This window comes from Pseudophryne corroboree, chromosome 1 (genome assembly GCF_028390025.1).
Source record: "Pseudophryne corroboree isolate aPseCor3 chromosome 1, aPseCor3.hap2, whole genome shotgun sequence".
Lineage (NCBI taxonomy): Eukaryota > Metazoa > Chordata > Amphibia > Anura > Myobatrachidae > Pseudophryne > Pseudophryne corroboree.
The window spans coordinates 75,334,488-75,353,153 of NC_086444.1; the positions used below are offsets into that span (position 1 = coordinate 75,334,488).

The following is an 18,666-nucleotide window of genomic DNA, read 5'->3' on the forward strand; positions in this document are numbered from 1 at the left end:
ATAAATACGAACGAGAGAATAGATGACTTTTGTTGATGAGGGATCTTAAGGGCCCCATACACTACTGCGACATGTCCATCTGACATGTCGCAGGTAATCGCTGAAGATCACCCCGGCCGCCAGGATCGCCCAAGATACATCGTATGCTGTTCTTTTGCATACAATGTATCTTGGGGCGATCCTGGCCGATCCCAGCCATGCCTGCGGGGTCGGACCAGATTGAATGTACAGCACATTCAATCTGGAGGATCCGATCCGATGCTCACGGGGCCGCGCATTGGATCGGATCGGATACACACCCAAAATGCCCGATTTCACCCAATATATCGGGCCGAATACCCGAATTGGGCTGAAAGCAGGCATAATCGTTCTAGTGTATGGGGCCCTTTACATTGAAACTCAATCAAATAAATCCGTTAAAGCAAATACAATAATGTATAATTAAGAAATGAATATGTCTACAGAAAACAAGACCAAATATATTTCACACGCTACTGCATACTGTACCTGCCTGTTCCTCAATGCCATCAAGAGATCCATTGAGCCCTACCTGAGGGTATAACCCAGTGTGTGGGGGAGTGGCCAGGCACGTTGTGACTACCGGGGCCCTGTGCAGAAGATGAAAGGGGCATGGTGCCATCATCTTGGGGGTGTGGTTACACTTTCCTGGCTGGCCTGGGCTCCAAACAGACCCAGGCACCGTTGTAACCACCCTCCTCCCCCCAAAATCTGTGCACATCTGATACTCTCCTGGAATGTTTGGGTGGCTCATAATTTTTGAGAAACTCTCTCAGTGTCCTGGAAGAGCAGACCAACTTCCTGGATTGTGTCCTGGATCTCCTGGTGGGATGAAGGGGAATGTCACACCACAGAACCTCTTCACCACAGGACCTTTTCAAAATTGATAGTTGGATTATTGTTGCACCTTCTCTGTAAACTTCCCTTTCAGCGTTCTCTTTTATTTTATTTCATTCAACTTGATCATGATGTTTTGCTTTTTATCCACTTAACTGACGATTTATTTCGCCGAAAACCGCTCCGAAATTGCCGGGTTTTTTTTATGAGTGAATTAAGTGAAGAACATGACTTTAACCCTATCCCAAATGATTTTAGTAAAAAAAAAAAATGAAAAACATATATTTTTTTATTGTTTATCCCCCCCCCCAAACAGCGAAACATCGACTGGGAACATCGATACCATCGGAACATCGGGAACATCGCGGCTTTCATTTTGAAAGCCGGGACAGCCTGCAGGTATGCAGGGGGGGGGTGGCTTGGGAGGGTTCATTTACTCTCCCCAGCGGCTGCCATTGTCTGCAGCCGCTGGAGGGGGGGATCCTGCCGTGCTGACCAATCAGCAGTGATCGGCAGCACGGCAGACACAGGGGGAGAGTGCAAGGAGGCAGAGGGACCTTCTGGTCCCTCTGACAGCAGCAGCGGAGGGAAGTTTATCTTCCCTGCCACTGTACACACTCTCTATCTGACTGGTCGCATCCTGTGCGACCAGGTCAGATAGAGCACTTGCAGGCATGGTCGCATCTGATGCGACCATGCCAGGGAAGTGGGAAATACACGGTCAAGGAATTACAGCTTGAATGGGATTTTGCTGGATAGTTCCTCCCAAAACTATAAGGGGTAGATATACCAAGCCCTGGAGAGGGATAAAGTGGGATGAGATCAGCTCCTAACTACCATGTTACAGGCTGTGTTTGAAAAATGACAGGAGCTGATTGGTTGATAATTTATCTCTCTCCGCTTTGTCACTGTCCAAGGCTTAGTACATCTGCTCCCTTATCCTTTAAAGGTCCATTTGAAGAACTTTGTGTTTCTCAATTATTAATTCTGGGGTTGGCAAGACACTTTGGGGCAGATACAATTAGCCGAGGTCTCTACTTCTGGGTACAGTGCCCGGAGCTATTCAATTAGAGACCCGCGAGCAGCAGATAACACTGATTTCTGCTTGTGTCTCCGGGTGATAAGAGCAGAAATAATAGCCAACTACATTCTCTGGGCAGCTGATTGGTTGACCACGGGTCTCTAGTTGAACATCAGGCTGGTTCAGGCTGCTGATTGGTTGACCCCTGGTCTCTAGTGGAACATCAGGCTGGTTCGGGACTGCTGGTTGGTTGACCCCTGGTCTCTAGTGGAACATCAGGCTGGTTCGGGACTGCTGGTTGGTTGACCCCTGGTCTCTAGTGGAACATCAGGCTGGTTCAGGCTGCTGGTTGGTTGACCCCTGGTCTCTAGTTGAACATCAGCCTTGTTAGGGGCTGCTGATTGGTTGACCATGAGTCTCTAGCTGAACATCAGGCTGGTTTATTTATAATGTATCTTCCACAAACCACCCCGGGCTTGTCTGACATTTGTGTGCTGGAGTTTGTAGTGCATTTTCTGGCTATAGATGAATGTTAGTGGGTGTAGAGATACAGATAAGCTAAAACTTTTCTCATGCCGTTGCAGATACTTATTTATTTGTTAAACAGGCATCTAATCAAGAAGAATCCTTACCAGGGGAACATGAGCATGTCCTTGTAGTCTGTATGGGGGAATCTCTGCAGTGACTTCCGCCCCATATACCCCGAAAAACATCAGGACACATGGTCTATGAGGCGACAATAAAAATCTAATGGTTACGTATAAATGTAATATGAACAAATATGTCAATAAAAAAACTAAAATAAGAACAATCAAGAGTAAGTAAGTGGAAATCAGCAAAAGGCCTGGCACTGACATCAAACGCTTAAAGTGCATTCTGGGGAAGCTCTGGTTGCCAGAGGTCAATACCACTGGACTAGATATTTTGTTATGCCAATTCCCACACATGCTACATGCATTGTCCTACACAGCACAGTGCGCCATCAGATCTTTCTCTCTGCTAAACGAAGATGAAGACTCTGCACTCTTCTCATCATCTCACCCTCCAACAAGCCCCCTTTCTACAATCGGGCCTCTGCCCCCAACATGCCTACTAGACTACACTCACAACAGTTATTAATGTTCTACTCATTGAAAAGTCTACGTGTCACGTTTCTACAATCACACAGCTCTTTCCTGGTTCCTTTAGTGTCTCAACCACCGGCACATCTTTCTTTCTGCTCCCCCTATCTGTGGGGGGATCCAGACTATTGGTCGACAGTCATAAGGTTGACCCCTTATGGTCAACAGGCACAAGGTTGACATGGACAAAAGGTCTATATGGACAATATGGGATCCGGTCTCTAGGTCTACAGTAACTAGGTCGACCATTATTGGTCGACAGTAACTAGGTCGGCAGGGTCTCTAGGGTCAACATGTTCTAGGTCAACAGGTCAAAAGGTCGACATGAGTTTTTCACAATTTTTTTCTTTAAAAAAAAACTTTTTCATACTTAACGATCCACACGGACTACGATTGGGAATAGTAACTTGTGCCGAGAAGCTTTGCGAGCCATGCGAGGGGACACGGTGCACTAATTGGGGTTCCCGGTCACTGTACGGAGTAAACAACACAAACCCCCCATAAAAAAACTCATGTCGACCTTTTGACCTGTCAATCTAGCCCATGTCGACCTAGAGACCCTGTCGACCTAGTTACTGTTGACCAATAGTGGTCAACCTAGACACTCTCCACCTAGTTACTGTCGACCTTCCATACCACACTCGGACAATATATATGTTGACAGGTTCATATCTTCAACACATGTTTTTGAGGGGTTTTCATGTTTTCTGACTTCCTTCCTTGACTATCCATGTCACAAATCATAACCTTCAGTAACCTTGTGGTGAGCGAAGTGGTGTGACACACCGTGCCCGAAGTGTGGCGCACAAAGTGTTTCAACAATTGATGGTCCCAGATGCCAAACTATCAACCCGAAAAATGGGGAAAAAAGGGCGTTGACCATTTTTGTGTCGATTATTGTCATGTCACCCATCTGAGGGGACTCGCGTGGCTCTGCTATTGGCCCTCTGATATTTCATTGCATAATTCTTTTCTTGAGCAACTGATTGGCTCATTCAGACTCCAGTACAACCTCTATAGTGATGACACCTCTCCTCCTCTGATCTTTTTCCTTCTGCGCTGTCTGCTATCTCCATATGGATGTCCCAATGTCACCTACTGTACAGCTCAACAGAGCTTGTCATCCCCTCCCAGAGTCCTCACCTACATGCAAATATCCCTAACTGTTATGAACAGTGGGGGTAATTCAGATCTGATCGCTCGCTAGCATTTTTTGCAGCGCTGCGATCAGGTCAGAACTGCGCATGCGTATGCACCACAATGTCGCTCGGGTACAAAGCGGATCGTTGCTGTGCAAAGGGTTTTACGAAGAATCCATTCGCACAGCCGATCGCAAGGAGATTGACAGGAAGAAGGCGTTTCTGGGTGGCAACTGAACATTTTCTGGGAGTGGTTGGAAAAACACAGGCGTGTCTAGGCGTTTGCAGGGAGGGTTCCTGACGTCAATTCCGGTCCCGGACAGGTTGAAGTGATCGCAGCGGCTGAGTAAGTCATGGGCTACTCAGAAACTGCGAGACAAAGAAACGAAAGAACAGAATTGTCTTTTTGTTGGCGCACGTGTCGTGCGCCAACAAACAGAAAATTCTGTTCTTTCGTTTCTTTGTCTCCTAGTATCATTGTCTTAGGCAGCACCCCCATCCTGTGGATCCTATTATAGATGACATGAAGAATTGGGGAATTTTTGAATAAATAAAACTTGTGCAGAATACTTTCCCATCCCCCCTTTCCCTTTGTATATATACTCAGAAACTGCAAAAATATTTTTGTACCACTCGGCTGCACATGCGTTCGCACACTTGCAAAGCGCAAATACACTCCCCTGTAGGCGGCGACTATCTGATCGCAGCGCTGCAAAAAACTGCTAGCGAGCGATGAAGTCTGAATTAGGCCCAGTGATTTAAGTACATTTTGCTTTCCCCCCTGTCTGGCACTGCGGGTGCACTTTGACTCCTCACAAATCACAGTACTAATAATAATCATAGAAAATCTCTGCTAACAGTGACAGGACAGGACAGGGCTTTTAGTGCATGCATTGTATTTAAAGTAACACCCGTGTATCAGGCTGTGGCCTGAACGGCCGCGGCTGCCTGCTTACTAGTATATCATAATGCGAGATTCCATGTGTTGCATGTGGGGCCTGTCCCGCCCTCTGTTCTTATGACCGCCTCCACAGCTAGTACTGGGACTTATAGTACACCAGCCCCATGCTGGCTGCTAAATATCCAGCTGAAACAGGTGTCCCACATCCGTCCACATCAGTGGCGGAACTACCGCCAGTGCAAGCTGTGCCTTGCACTGGGGCCCACCACTGTCAAGGGGCCCAAAGCCAGCGGCATGTAATGAGTCAAACTGACTCATTACTGTGCTGCGGGCCACCGCCGCCCACCGAGGAGAGGAGCGCAGCGGCCACGGGGGGAAGGAGGAGGAGGGAGGGGGAGGAGGGAGCCACAGCCTATGGTGAAGGAGAGGGACAGCTGCAGCAGCGCCTCCACCAATTACACTGCGCTGCTGCGGATCCTTCCTCCCCCTCCCTTCTCCTCCTTCTCCCCTGCCTGGGATCTCTGCCAGAAGCTGCTGCACCGAGGAGCCTGACTGCCAGCGGAGACAGTAAGTATAATCTATTATTTTTTCTCTTTCTTTCTTTCTTTCTTTCTTTCTTTCTTTCTTTCTTTCTTTCTTTCTTTCCTGTCTGTCTGCCTTAATGTGTAAAAAGGGGAACGCTGTCTGCCGTAATGTGTAAAAAGGAGACGCTGTCTGCCGTAATATGTAAAAAAGGGATGCTGTCTGCCGTAATATGTAAAAAGGGGACGCTGTCTGCCGTAATGTGTAAAAAGGGGACGCTGTCTGCCGTTATGTGTAAAAAAGGGACGCTGTCTGCCATAATGTGTAAAAAGGGGATGCTGTCTGCCGTAATATGTAAAAAGGGACACTGTCTGCCGTAATATGTAAAAAGGGGACGCTGTCTGCCGTAATGTGTAAAAAGGGGACGCTGTCTGCCGTAATGTGTAAAAAGGGGACGCTGTCTGCTGTACAGTGTAAAAAGGGGACGCTGTCTGCAGTAATGTGTAAAAAGGGGACGCTGTCTGCCGTAATGTGTAAAAAGGGGATGCTGTCTGCCGTAATATGTAAAAAGGGACACTGTCTGCCGTAATATGTAAAAAGGGGACGCTGTCTGCCGTAATGTGTAAAAAGGGGACGCTGTCTGCCGTAATGTGTAAAAAGGGGACGCTGTCTGCTGTACAGTGTAAAAAGGGGACGCTGTCTGCAGTAATGTGTAAAAAGGGGACGCTGTCTGCCGTAATGTGTAAAAAGGGGATGCTGTCTGCTGTAATATGTAAAAAGGGACACTGTCTGCCGTAATATGTAAAAAGGGGGACGCTTTCTGCCGTAATGTGTAAAAAGGAGACGCTGTCTGCTGTACAGTTTAAAAAGGGGACGCTGTCTGCCGTAATGTGTAAAAAGGGGACGCTTTCTCCTGTACAGTGTAAAAAGGGGGCGCTATCTGCAGTAATGTGTAAAAAGGGGATGCTGTCTGTCGTAATGTGTAAAAAGGGGATGCTGTCTGCCGTAATGTGTAAAAAAGGGGATGCTGTCTGCCATAATGTGTAAAAAGGGGACGCTGTCTGCCGTAATGTGTAAAAAGGGGACGCTGTCTGCCGTAATGTGTAAAAGGTGGACGCTGTCTGCCATAATGTGTAAAAAGGAGAATCTGTCCGCCGTAAGGTGTAAAAGGGGCTCTACCTGGTGTAGTGGTGCTACTGTGCGGCGTAATTTGAATAATGGAGACTACTGTGCACCGTTATATGAATTGGTATTATTTTGTGGCCACCCCCCTTCCCCACGAAGCCACGCCCCTATATTTTTTGTGCACGCCTGCGGCGCGCACTGCCCCTGTTTTACATAGAAGGGGGGCTCCAATGCCATTTCTTGCACACAGTGCTAAAATGTCTAGTTACGGCACTGTTGCTAGGTATCCATTTCTCTGGCACTGAGCAGGTCCCCCTCACCAGATCCTCTCCAGGGGTGAGGGGGTGGACTTGGATGGGATGGGGGGGGGGCAAAGCATTTTGTCGCACCTGGGCCCACCGCTCGCTAGTTCCGCCACTGGTCCACATGCAACAATTGCGCAAGAAGTCGGCTTGCACACCCACAACACTCCCATAAGAGAAGCGCGTTCAGTGCGATGACACAGCCACTGACGCTGCACATTTCACAGAGAGCGTGGCCGGTCGATGGACACATAAATCCATAGTAGTGTTTTCTGCCAGTAAGCATATGGTTGCTCCTACGCATGTCACTTATTTCTCTCTTTGGCGCAGTAGTATGCAGAAATTTGCGAGATGGAGATTCGTCTGACTCAGAAACAAGCCGTTAATGTGCAAATTTAGGGATAAATTTACTAAAGCAGAGAATTGATGATGTTGTCCATAGCAGCCAATCAGATGCTGTTTATCATTTCTGTATTGCCTTTTAGAAAATGATAGACAGTATCTGATTGGTTGCTATGGGCAACATCACCAATTCTCTGTTTTAGAAGCTTATTAAATTTACCCCCTAGAAAGGAATAGATCCGCATTCTACTAGAAGAAACAACCCTGCAGTAAGTAAGAGTAATCACTCTGCCACTGTATCAGTAATGGTTGCTCTGGCAGTATAGAGCGTAATGATGCTGCTGTAAGAGAACGTTCCCGGGATTGCTAACAAGTGTCGGATCACAGATTGTTAGCTAAATAGAGCATAAGATGACTGCTACTGCTTCCAGTGGTGGGTTTAAGTAAGAGAAGAATAAGCACATGAGGGCTGAGGGCCCTGCTCCTGAGAGCTTACATTCTAAAGGGGAGGGGTAGATAGACACGGGTGGCAAATATGGAGTAGACCGGTTTAAAGGGATAGCACGGTAAGTCTACCCCATGGGCACCTATTGAGCTAAAAGAAGAAAGGCTCCATAAACAGACCTTACCGTATGGCAACCGAAACCATTGGCCAGTCCAGGCTTATAACTGGAGTGGGATGTCACTCCCAGAGTGTAGGGACTGGCGCCGTGGTACCCGCTCCTACATAACGACAGGAAGAAGAATTAATGTGATTGCCCCTAGAGCAGCTTCTCTACATTATCTTCTTCACTACACTGTCCGTCTGCTTCATGGGAGGTTTCCTGGCTGAGTTCGCCTGCAGTCAATTATTAAACATACTTTAAATAAAGAAGCTAATAAGTCCAGGGTTCATTCTGAACAAAGCTCACCCCAAAATCATCCAAAACCCGCCCTAGTCTACGGTATGAGGAAGGACCGTCTGTTTCCTATTCGGGTCCGTGAATCGGGACTACTGTGAGGTACTGTATGCTTGTCTACATAAATCTGCTATTCCGATAGTGGAACGGGTTACAGAACATGGTCAGGATGACTTTTAAATAAATTAATATAAATCATGGTGGATATCTTGCAGACTTACCTTAAACTAATGACATCATAATTTCCAGTGTATGCTCTTGCCATATACAAGGCCATGTCATTCGCTTCCGAGCCACTGTTTGTCAGGTACAGCACCTGATAGGAGAACAGGTTTTTATCCACTTTAACAATGAAATGTTTTATTAACTCCACCTAACCCCATTTTTTTTTTTTTTAAATTGGGGTCTATTTACTAAGACATAAAGTGGACGGAGATAAAGTACCAGCCAATCAGCGTCTAATTGCCATGTCACAGGCTGTGTTTGAAAAATGGCAGTGAGGAGCTGATTGGCTGGTACTTTATCTCCGTCCACTTTATCTCTCTCCAAGTCTTGGTAAATAGACCCCAATATTCCTTTAAAATTTACAATCTATTATCTGTCTAATATCTATTTCCAATGCTTCCATGTTACCATGAATGAATAACAAGTACGTCCTTTGGCCCTCATTCCGAGTTGTTCGCTCGATAATTTTCTTCGCATCGCAGTGATTTTCCGCTAATTGCGCATGCGCAATGTTCGCACTGCGACTGCGCCAAGTAAATTTGCTATGCAATTAGGAATTTTACTCACGGCATTACGAGGTTTTTTCTTCGTTCTGGTGATCGTAATGTGATTGACAGGAAGTGGGTGTATCTGGGCGGAAACTGGCCGTTTTATGGGTGTGTGTGAAAAAACGCTGCCGTTTCTGGGAAAAACGCGGGAGTGTCTGAAGAAACGGGGGAGTGACTGGGCGAACGCTGGGAGTGTTTGTGACGTCAAACCAGGAACGAAACTGACTGAACTGATCGCAGTTGCCGAGTAAGTGTGGAGCTACTCAGAAACTGCTAAGAAGTGTCTATTCGCAATTCTGCTAATCTTTCGTTCGCAATTTTACTATGCTAAGATTCACTCCCAGTAGGCGGCGGCTTAGCGTGTGCAAAGCTGCTAAAAGCAGCGTGCGAGCGAACAACTCGGAATGACCGCCTTTGTGTAGCTCAGCATGATACAATTTTATCGCTTTATCTGTTCTAATAAGTCTATTGGGCTAACTGCTAAATATTGGGCTAAATAAATAAATCTGACCAAATATGAAATAAAGGGCCTGATATGGATTTGTGCAGAAAACCCCAATGGTTTATGTACAAATGCGATAGTTCGGAGTCTGCGTAACTGATCGCAGTCCCACCTTAACCACAGTATGTCAAACATTTGGGGGGCAGAGCAGGGACAGAGCCCAGGATCTTATGCAGACTGGCCGAGGTCAGCAACCATTGCCTACCTGACCCTCTCCATGAGGGAGAAAATGCTCTGTTCCTGGACTTTCCTGGTAATGTATGATTGCCATCACCTGTGGTGAAACACCTTTCTTATCAATTAACTAGCTCACCACAGGTGATGGCAATCATACATTACCAGGAAAGTCCAGGAACAGAGCATTTTCTCCCTCATGGAGAGGGTCAGGTAGGCAAGTATGTGCAATGGTGAGCCAAAGCTGCATCTTCAGATGCAGCACTCGATCGCAGAAGCTGGCAGGAGGAGTCTAATTACCTGGGCCCAGGCTTCCTGGAGGGGCCCAGGCTTCCTCTTGAGTATACTTACCCTGATCCGGGAAATGAGTTCCTCTTCCTCCGCCGGCACCATCTTCCCAGGGATAACTTCGGGAACATTGTGCTGCACAGTGAAAGCAAAGACTCTGGCCACGTGGGCATTCTATGGGATATATATAACAGTACTGGCATTCATCTAAACTGTGGGCACTGGTATTGGCACTCTGCTGTGCTGGCATATACTGTTATCATATGAGCATCTTGCTGAGTTGCTATCCTTAATGTGTCACATGAACAGAAGCTATACGCAGTATGAATACTTAGGAATACATTGCTGGCTTCTGAGCTATTCCAGTGACTTATAAATCAGACTGCCGACTATCCCTACTTTTGTGAGGGAGTCCCAGTTTCTGTGGGGCAGATTTATTAAGCCTGGTGAAGTGATAAATTGGAAGGTGATAACGCACCAGCCAATCAGCTCCTAACTTCTATGTTATAGGCTGGGTTTGAAAAATGACAGTTAGGAGCTGATTGGCTGATGCGTTATCACCTTCCACTTTATCACTTCCCCAGGCTTAATACATCTGCCCCTGTGTCCTGGAACAGGTGACTTTGACAGTAAGGTGCATGGATGGTTTAGGCTCGATGGTGGTGTGGGTGTATATGTGACTGGGACAGACATGCACATGGCAGATTGTACCCTGACATTTCACCTTGAAATGATTGCAGGTAGGCTCTACATAAAACATAGAGAGGGTTATAATACCTTCAGCTTCCCAGGCAGGAGACTGGTCAGTTTCTCCGCATACTCGTGGATTGGGGAGTGTAGGTAGATATTCGTGGAGTGCCATAGTCTGCTCATCTGCTTCGTAGCCGCCTCTGTGACTTTCCTGCAGTGACAGTAAAAGGAACTCGTAAGAAGCAGAAGCCTTTATTGGATAGCAAATATCTGCATCCAAACATATTCTTTTTTTTTTTTTTAATTTTTTATATCATTTCTTTATTGAGTCATCATGAGTAAACAGATAATTGATCTGGTATAAATGCCTATTGTCTTGAACAGATTTTAAATCGTACAGCAGAACATATGTTAACAGAAATAAAACAGTGGCAATGAATAATTATGTCTTGTTAGCGATGTCCATTCATTTCACCAATAGTTACGTTATACCGACAGGAGCAATAAATTAGTCTCGAGGGGGAGTCACCGATGGACCTCCAGCCTCAGCATAGAGAAATAGGTGGATCTTGTGCTGCCAATCTCGTTAAATACCATGTGGTGTTTTTTAAGCTATGATGTATTTGTTGCCGTGTGGTGAGTGGTAGAGTAGATATATATGATTCCCATAATGCAAAGAAACGTTCCACCTGCTTACCCCTGTCCACTATTGCCTCCACCCAATCCATTCGGAACAGATGATATATTTTAGACAAAAATAGTGGTATCTGCGGAGGTGTAGTGTCTATCGATCCCTGAAGAATTGTTTTCTTCCCAGCTGCGCTAAGAGCTATAAGTAGTTTTTAACATTCCATTGGCATCCTAAGATTTGGGTCAATAATGCCTAGAATTGCCCATTCTGGTGTAAAGGGAACATAGGTGATTAATTTGGCTTCAGCATATCGCCTAACGAGATGCCAAAAGTATTGTATGATTGGGCAAGCCCATAAACAGTGGTAAGTATCAGCATCAGATTGATGGCATTTCGGGCAAGAACGGGAATCCGAGGTTCCCGTATGGAAACGTCGCAGGGGGGATAAATACGTATTGTGATATATATTTAAAAATAACTCTGTATACATGCTAGCGGGAAGAACTTTGCGGGAGAACAGTAGGGCCCTTTCCATTAAAGGTATCGTCAACCTAGGGAAATTATTCAACCATTTAGACATGCCTCCCGTAACAGTCGCATGGTCCAAGATTTTTCTCAGGAAAGTATAGTGGGAGGAAATAGCTTTACGTTGTGGGACTGGGTAGGACAAAAGACTGTCTAGAGAGTTATTCCAATCCGCAGTTGTAAAGTGCCTGAGAACATGATTTATGTAAAATCGCAATTGTACAAATGCCAAGGGGTGTGGGCTAGCCATGGCAAACGTTGAGGATACCTCAGAAAAGGTCAGCATCCTCCGACCCTCCGTGGAGACCAAGGATCGAATAGAGTGCAACCCAGCCGAACCCCATACAGTAAAGGGGTGAGCAGCCATGCCGTCCAGGGCAGATGCAGGGAGTGTTAATGATTTAAATTAGCATGATGGCGCAGAACGTGCCATAGTTTTCTGGTGGTCCACAGGAGTGGGATAGATTTAACAGAATCCGGAACCTCCTGGTCACGCTGATGGAGGAAACATGTCAGGTCAATGCCCTGTAGGAAATTCTGTTCCAGTGATGTGTTTGTGTAGACTGAACTTTTTTGTATCCAATCCCTCAAGTGACGTAGGAGAGCAGCGTGATTGCACACCTCAATATCAGGGAAATTGATCCCTCCATTTGATTTGGGTTGTGTCAACTTCCGCATCGCTATTCTAGCTCTGCCACCCCTCCAAACAAATCCCCTGATAAGTTTGTTGATGGATTGAATATCTGATTTCGTAAGCAGGACCAGAAGTGTTTGCAGTGGATAAAGTAGATGGGCAATAGCTACCATTTTAAGTAAGTTGGCCCTTCCCAAATAGGATAATGAGAGACGGCCCCACCCCTTTATGTCGGAAGATAAGGCAGATATAGCTTTACTAACATTTAGTCTGTATAAAGCATCTATGTTTTTTGGTATCAGTATTCCCAGATATGGAATGTATGCATCGGCCCAATGTAAAGGATATTGAGTAGTCCACCTGGTGCCAGTGGTAGTGCTGCATAGTAATAATGCCCTAGATTTGTCAACATGTATGCTAAACCCTGAAATAGAGCCGAACATTTGTATTTTTTCGAGTATTTGGTGAAGGACCCGGTCTGGATTATTGATATAAAGGAGTATATCATCGGCAAAAGCAGATAATTTAATTTCCTGTGCACCAATTCTGATTCCCTGAAACGCTGTCCAATCTTGGAGTGTACGCAATAAAGGATCAAGTGCCAGATAAAACAAAAGAGGGGATAAGGGGCAGCCCTGACGAGTGCCCCTTTCTAGAAAAAAGCGCGGTCCTCTAATTCCATTTATAAGGAGAGAGGCAGAGGGTTTGTTGTAAATATACCGGATATAGTCAATGAAAGTTGTGTCAAAACCCCTGTTTTCCAAAAGTATATATAAATGTGGCCATAACATCATGTCAAATGCTTTGTTAGCATCAAGACTTAAAAGCATTTTCGAATCAGCGTGGGAATGATGGGATGATACTACCGCTGCTATTGCCGTGCGGATAGCCTTGACTGCATGTCGGCCCTGTTCAAACCCCATTTGAGTATCAGCAAGAATGTCTGGGAGAATCACTTGGAGCCTCGTCGCCATAATCTTTGCCAAGATCTTATAATCGACGTTGAGGAGACTGATAGGCCTTTATGAAGAGAGTAACGTCGTGTCCCTGTCTGGCTTCGGTTGAAGGGTTATATACGCTTCATTAAAAAAGGGAGAGGGGCAGTGTCTTTTATGTATGGCTTGGAACAGTTCCAATAATGATGGGGCAATATGTGGTTGTAGTATGCGATAATAATCGCCCGAAAGGCCATCTGGGCCTGGGGATTTGCCATGAGGTAGATGTGAGATAGTGTGATTGACCTCCTCCATTGTAATTTTGCCCGCCAAGGCTTCCCGTTGTTCAGGAGTCAGTGGTGGCAACACGGAGTTTGTAAGCAAGTGATTCTGAACATCCTCATCTACTGGGGAGGAATTGAATAAAGTCGTAAAGTAGTCTTGAAATTGAGATACAATTTCCTGGGATTTGGTTATGATGATGCCATTCACAGGGTGTTTCAATGTGGTTATTGTATGACGTTTCCTAGGGGGTTGGGACATGACAGCAAGCAATCTACCCGCCTTGTCCCCCCCCCCCCCCTGTAGAATTTATTTTTAGTGTAATCTAGGGAATGTTTCGCCTGTGTTGCTAGAGAAGTTTCCAGTAGTTGTCGCGCTTGTCTATATGTGGTCAGTGTGTTTTCCGATGGAGCCGAGACATAAGCCTGAAATGCATCTGACATTACTGTTTTAAATGCAATATATTCTGCCTTGGACTCCTTTTTCTTTTTAGCCACATAGTTTATTATATGTCCCCTCATCACCGCCTTAGGCATTCCAAAAGATTTCAGGCTTGTTCCAATAATCTAGGTTCTCATCGACAAAATTCGTCCAGTGGTAAGTGAGATAAGATTTAAAGTCTTCTGAGTTAGCTAGAATATGTGGGAAGCGCCATATACGATCTGATGGATGCATGGAGGAGTGGGTAAGAGCCAAGGAGACAGGGGCATGGTCTGATATTAGAATATCATGTATGTCCACATGGCAGACATGATACACCAATTCATCAGTTATAAAAATGTTATCTATGCGGGATAATGAATTATGGGCCATTGATAAACGAGTGTGCGTTCTATTCCCGGGATTGAGCAATCTCCACGGATCCGAAAGGTCCAGGGAGTGTCTAAAAGAGGACAGAAACCTGCTGTGAAATTCGGTATTTCTTGGCATGGCTGGCGATCTGTCAATCGTAGGATCTTCTACCATATTAAAATTGCCCCCTACTATAAGAGGGTAGTTTGTTCTACCCAGGGCTTAAAGTGGTCCTGGTGAGGTGGTGGAACTCTTGGAGGAGAACCATGGAGGCACCAAGACCTGAGGAAGGAGTAGGTGGCTGCAATTCATCAGCAACACTAGTGCCGCCTGTATCATCGATTGACGCAGATGATGGGGTAGGCTTTTCTGTTGGAATTACTGTGCAGGGCAATGGAGGAGGTGGAACTAGTTCCCCCTACCAATACAGGTGGTGGAACTCAGTTCCACCTCGTTCCCCCCCACTTTAACCCCTGGTTCTACCCTGCAGAGTATGCCCGAAATCCTGAATGAACAAATGAGTGTTAACGTTGGGGGCATAAATGTTAACCAATGTGTACTTGGTGTGGAAGATTTCGACGTCAAGAATTATAAACCTTCCGTTAGGGTCGATAATTTCATTCATGATAGTAAATGGAAGATCTCTACGGAATAAAATGGCTACTCCCCTATTTTTCCTATGGAAAGGAGCGGATAGGCAGGAGCCGATCCAGGCAGCCTTCAGTGTGTTATTCTCACCGGACATCCAGTGAGTCTCCTGTAAGAACACCACATCTGGATTTAGGCGGTTAAGGTGTGTGGCGACACGCCGTCTCTTTATAGGCGCGTTCAAACCACCAACGTTCCAGGAGATTATCCGGAGGGGCTTCGGGGGAAGGGTATCAGAGGGGTTATTCACAGAAGACGGCATGGCCACTCACCCCCCATGGGTAAATGTAATGCATGAAAATCGACCATATTACTTGGTTTAAGTCGGCAGCTCCCCCCCAGCACCAAGGCAGTACGCTAAAACAGAATGTACATGTTGTTAACAGAAGAATGAACAAGACACATGGCAATTTCAAATATCCACAATGACTCACAACTCCTTTTTCAAATATTTTCCAACCAACAACAACTATGGTGGGCACCATCTAGGCCTAGTGGTGCGCACACAGAACACTACTAAATATAGTAATAAAATCCTATCATGTAGGCATGCCTCCCTAAAAATGAACAAAAGGAACAGAGAGAAAAAGAAAAAAGAACAAATACAATCGGTACCACCCGAGATGAGAGAATCTCGGTGAGTCAGCGGTTGGAAGACGTTAAAACAACATTTTATCTACGTGGTGATCGCTGCGGTAGCCTATCCGTCAGAAAATGTGATTTTGCCACCTCCGGGTCATTTAAAAAGGTGTGGCCGCCATTTTCCTGCACGCGCAGTTTCGCAAAAGTGTAAAAAAGTGCAAACCTCAGAGAATTCTTTCCTCTTTTGAGCAACTGCGGCGGAAAAATCCTGAAAGATTAAAATCTTATGTCCCCCGACCACCAGGCCCCCAACTTTTCGATAAGCGAGCAAGATTTGTTCCTTAGCTCGATAATCGAGATAGCGGGCAATAACTGGGCGTGACCGTTGTGATGTCCCCTCCCTCAAGGCACCTAATCTGTGAGCTCTCTCAATATGGGGTATTTCGATATTAGCTATGATCCCCAATGATGTGGGCAGGTCCGTATCTAGAAAAGATGGAAGGGTCGATCCCGTAATAGATTCAGATACGCCCACAAACCGGAGGTTGTTTCTGCGGGACCTATTTTCTAGATCCTCCAGTTTGTCCTGTAAATGTTGTGTAAGCTGGTGGAGGGTAGACACCTCATCGTGACCAGAGTGAACATTATCCTCCACATCGCTTACTCTAGATTCTAGGGCCGTGATGCGGGTCGCGTGTGAATCGATACACGCTAACCTGGCATCCAAGCGAGCTTGGAGGTCATTGAATCTTTTGTCCATTAGGGGCATCATAAAATCGGCAATGTCTTTAGCTGTCAAAGAGGAATGCCTATCCCCATGCGTCTCTAAAGTGTCAATCTCTGGGCTACCAGGAGAGGAGGGGCCTGATTTTTGGGACACTTCCTTCCCCTTCCCAGCCCTGCTAGCGAGGTTAGATTGTTTTGGAGGCATATTTCTGTCGAGGTATTTATCCATACCCCAGGGGAATAAAAAAAAAAATCACAATGGTAGAAGTATGATCAGCGATAATCACCGAGGATATTGTAGTTAAAAATAAGATGTCTCGGGTGGTAGAATACTGTTACGCTATTATACTAAAAACATGACTCACAAGGGGGGCATCCCAGCAAAAGAACATAGCATTTTGCAATCACATAATCAAGGTACATAACATGCACACACTGTAGAATCACATAGTTAAAACGTTGGTCTGAACGTGTGAATAATTACAGGCGAGCCAAAAAAAAATAAAAAATTTGTATGAATGAATATTGACCAGCAAAATATATAAACCTTCAAAAATATGGGTGCAGCCCTGTGTCACAATTATTTGCACCAGAATATGCCCACCGAATTACAGAAACAGAATCATTTTGAAAGACATTGAATGGAAGAATTGTGTAGAAGTAAAAATAAAAAACGGTACATATGAACAGCAAGCAGTATGTCTAAGGGTTCAGACTGCAGGCTGTGGGAGGTGAAACATAAACCGAGAGCTTAGGACCACTGGGTGGCAGTATTGCCTTAGTTAAGTAGAGACAGAAATATAATTATGCAGACCACAGCAGCAGAAAGTAATACAGTGAATATAAACCAGGCAGACGAAGATGAAAACAGTCAGAGATACCTGACCCAGTAAATCAGTCCTTAGCTAGCACAAAGACACTGCAAGCTACATAAAATAAAATAGTGTTGCTGTGTCACTAATTAAGGTGCGGGCAAGACACAGGTATTCCAGCCGGGCAATGTTCGGCTGTGAGGTCTCCTCACTCAGCTTTAAGAGTGGAGGAGAAAATCGGTGTCGTCCCAAATTCGGGGCAAAAGCAGTCACTGCCGGCATGCAAGGGAGTAGGGAGGGGTGGATAAAAAGAGAAGGGGGGGAAGTGGGGGTTCAAGGGGGTAGGAGAACACACTAGGTGGGAAGGGAAAGGTTGTTAATGGGGAAGAGACAAATACCGGGTTAACAGGGGATGAAGTCATCTGGCCTCTTGTGCGCGTCCGCACCCATCAGCAGACAGGGAAGTTGGAAGGCCCTCTGGTCACTCCAGGAGCAGACGTGGTGCCGGCACTCCCGGATCGTTGACAACCTCGGGGAGATCAGTGCATGTGTCCCCAGTAGAAATAAGGAGCGTTTGGCGAGGGCTGGTATCACCGGCGTCCAGGTAGGTGCAAGGGAGAGTAAGGCTGACTCGGTCCGATGATCAGCGTGCGGTCTTCCAGCGCCGTCAGTCAGCCCCACCATGACTTCCGTATCCCACCAAGCCGAGGCGCGCAGGCAGCACCCGCCCCAGCACGCAGCTCCTCCACAGGGCTGAAATCCATCGCCGGCTTCCATGCAGAGGGGGTGGACGAGGTCCCAGCCACAGCAGGACTCCATGGCGGTCACGCTACCGTCTGCAGCCCCACACGGCCACAGCCAACCCCCGGCCCCCCGGTCACCGGCAGCTCCAGACCCGGGGCGGCGTCAGCTCCAGGTCCTCGTCAGGGTAGGGAGAGACCAGCGGATAGCAGATCGCGGTGTTGGGGTCAGGGCACTGATATTAATGGCGGCTCAGCGCGGCATGGGACCACGAGGATGCATTGCCTGAGACCCTGCAGGCCGGACTCCGGTGGAAATATAGCTCCGATTCCTCCCGTTTTTGGCCTGGGTGATAGGTCTTCCACTCTTCCAAGTATTGAGGGAGCCAGATGCAGGCTTAGAGGCCAAGTTATACGGGGATGCTGATGGATAGTCAGTGGGAGCACTGGAGCTCATCTAAAACGCACCATGATGCACCGCCCACCGGAAGTCCCCAAACTTATTCTACAGGTGTGTGAGCTTACAGGTATGTAGTTATAGCTGTGTGCGGTCACATGTGTGTGTGGTTAGAGGTGTGTGCAGTTACAGGTGTATGCGGTTAGATGTGTGTGCAGTTACAGGTGTGTGCGGTTACAGGTATATGAAGTTACAGGTGTGTGCGTTTACAGGTGTGTGCAGTTACAGGTGAGTGCGATAATTCATGA

At 46.4% G+C, this 18,666-nt stretch overlaps 1 protein-coding gene and 1 long non-coding RNA gene across 3 annotated transcripts in view; one reads left to right on the forward strand and one right to left on the reverse strand.

The window, feature by feature from the left end:
* The window catches only part of AGXT2 (alanine--glyoxylate aminotransferase 2), a 131,815-nt gene that overhangs the window by 28,768 nt on the left and 84,381 nt on the right, over nt 1-18,666 (reverse strand). The window contains exons 4-7 of the mRNA XM_063960767.1: nt 10,742-10,865; nt 8,449-8,543; nt 7,958-8,051; nt 2,509-2,602 (exon numbers count right to left, since the gene is read on the reverse strand). Of these exons, the coding sequence (XP_063816837.1) occupies nt 2,509-2,602; nt 7,958-8,051; nt 8,449-8,543; nt 10,742-10,865 (407 nt within the window). The remainder of the gene's footprint in view (nt 1-2,508; nt 2,603-7,957; nt 8,052-8,448; nt 8,544-10,741; nt 10,866-18,666) is intronic.
* LOC135056052 (uncharacterized) overlaps nt 8,240-18,666 on the forward strand; it is a 192,885-nt gene continuing 182,458 nt past the window's right edge. For both annotated transcript variants that reach the window (XR_010243874.1, XR_010243875.1), the window contains exon 1: nt 8,240-8,329. This is a non-coding gene — a long non-coding RNA (uncharacterized LOC135056052). The remainder of the gene's footprint in view (nt 8,330-18,666) is intronic.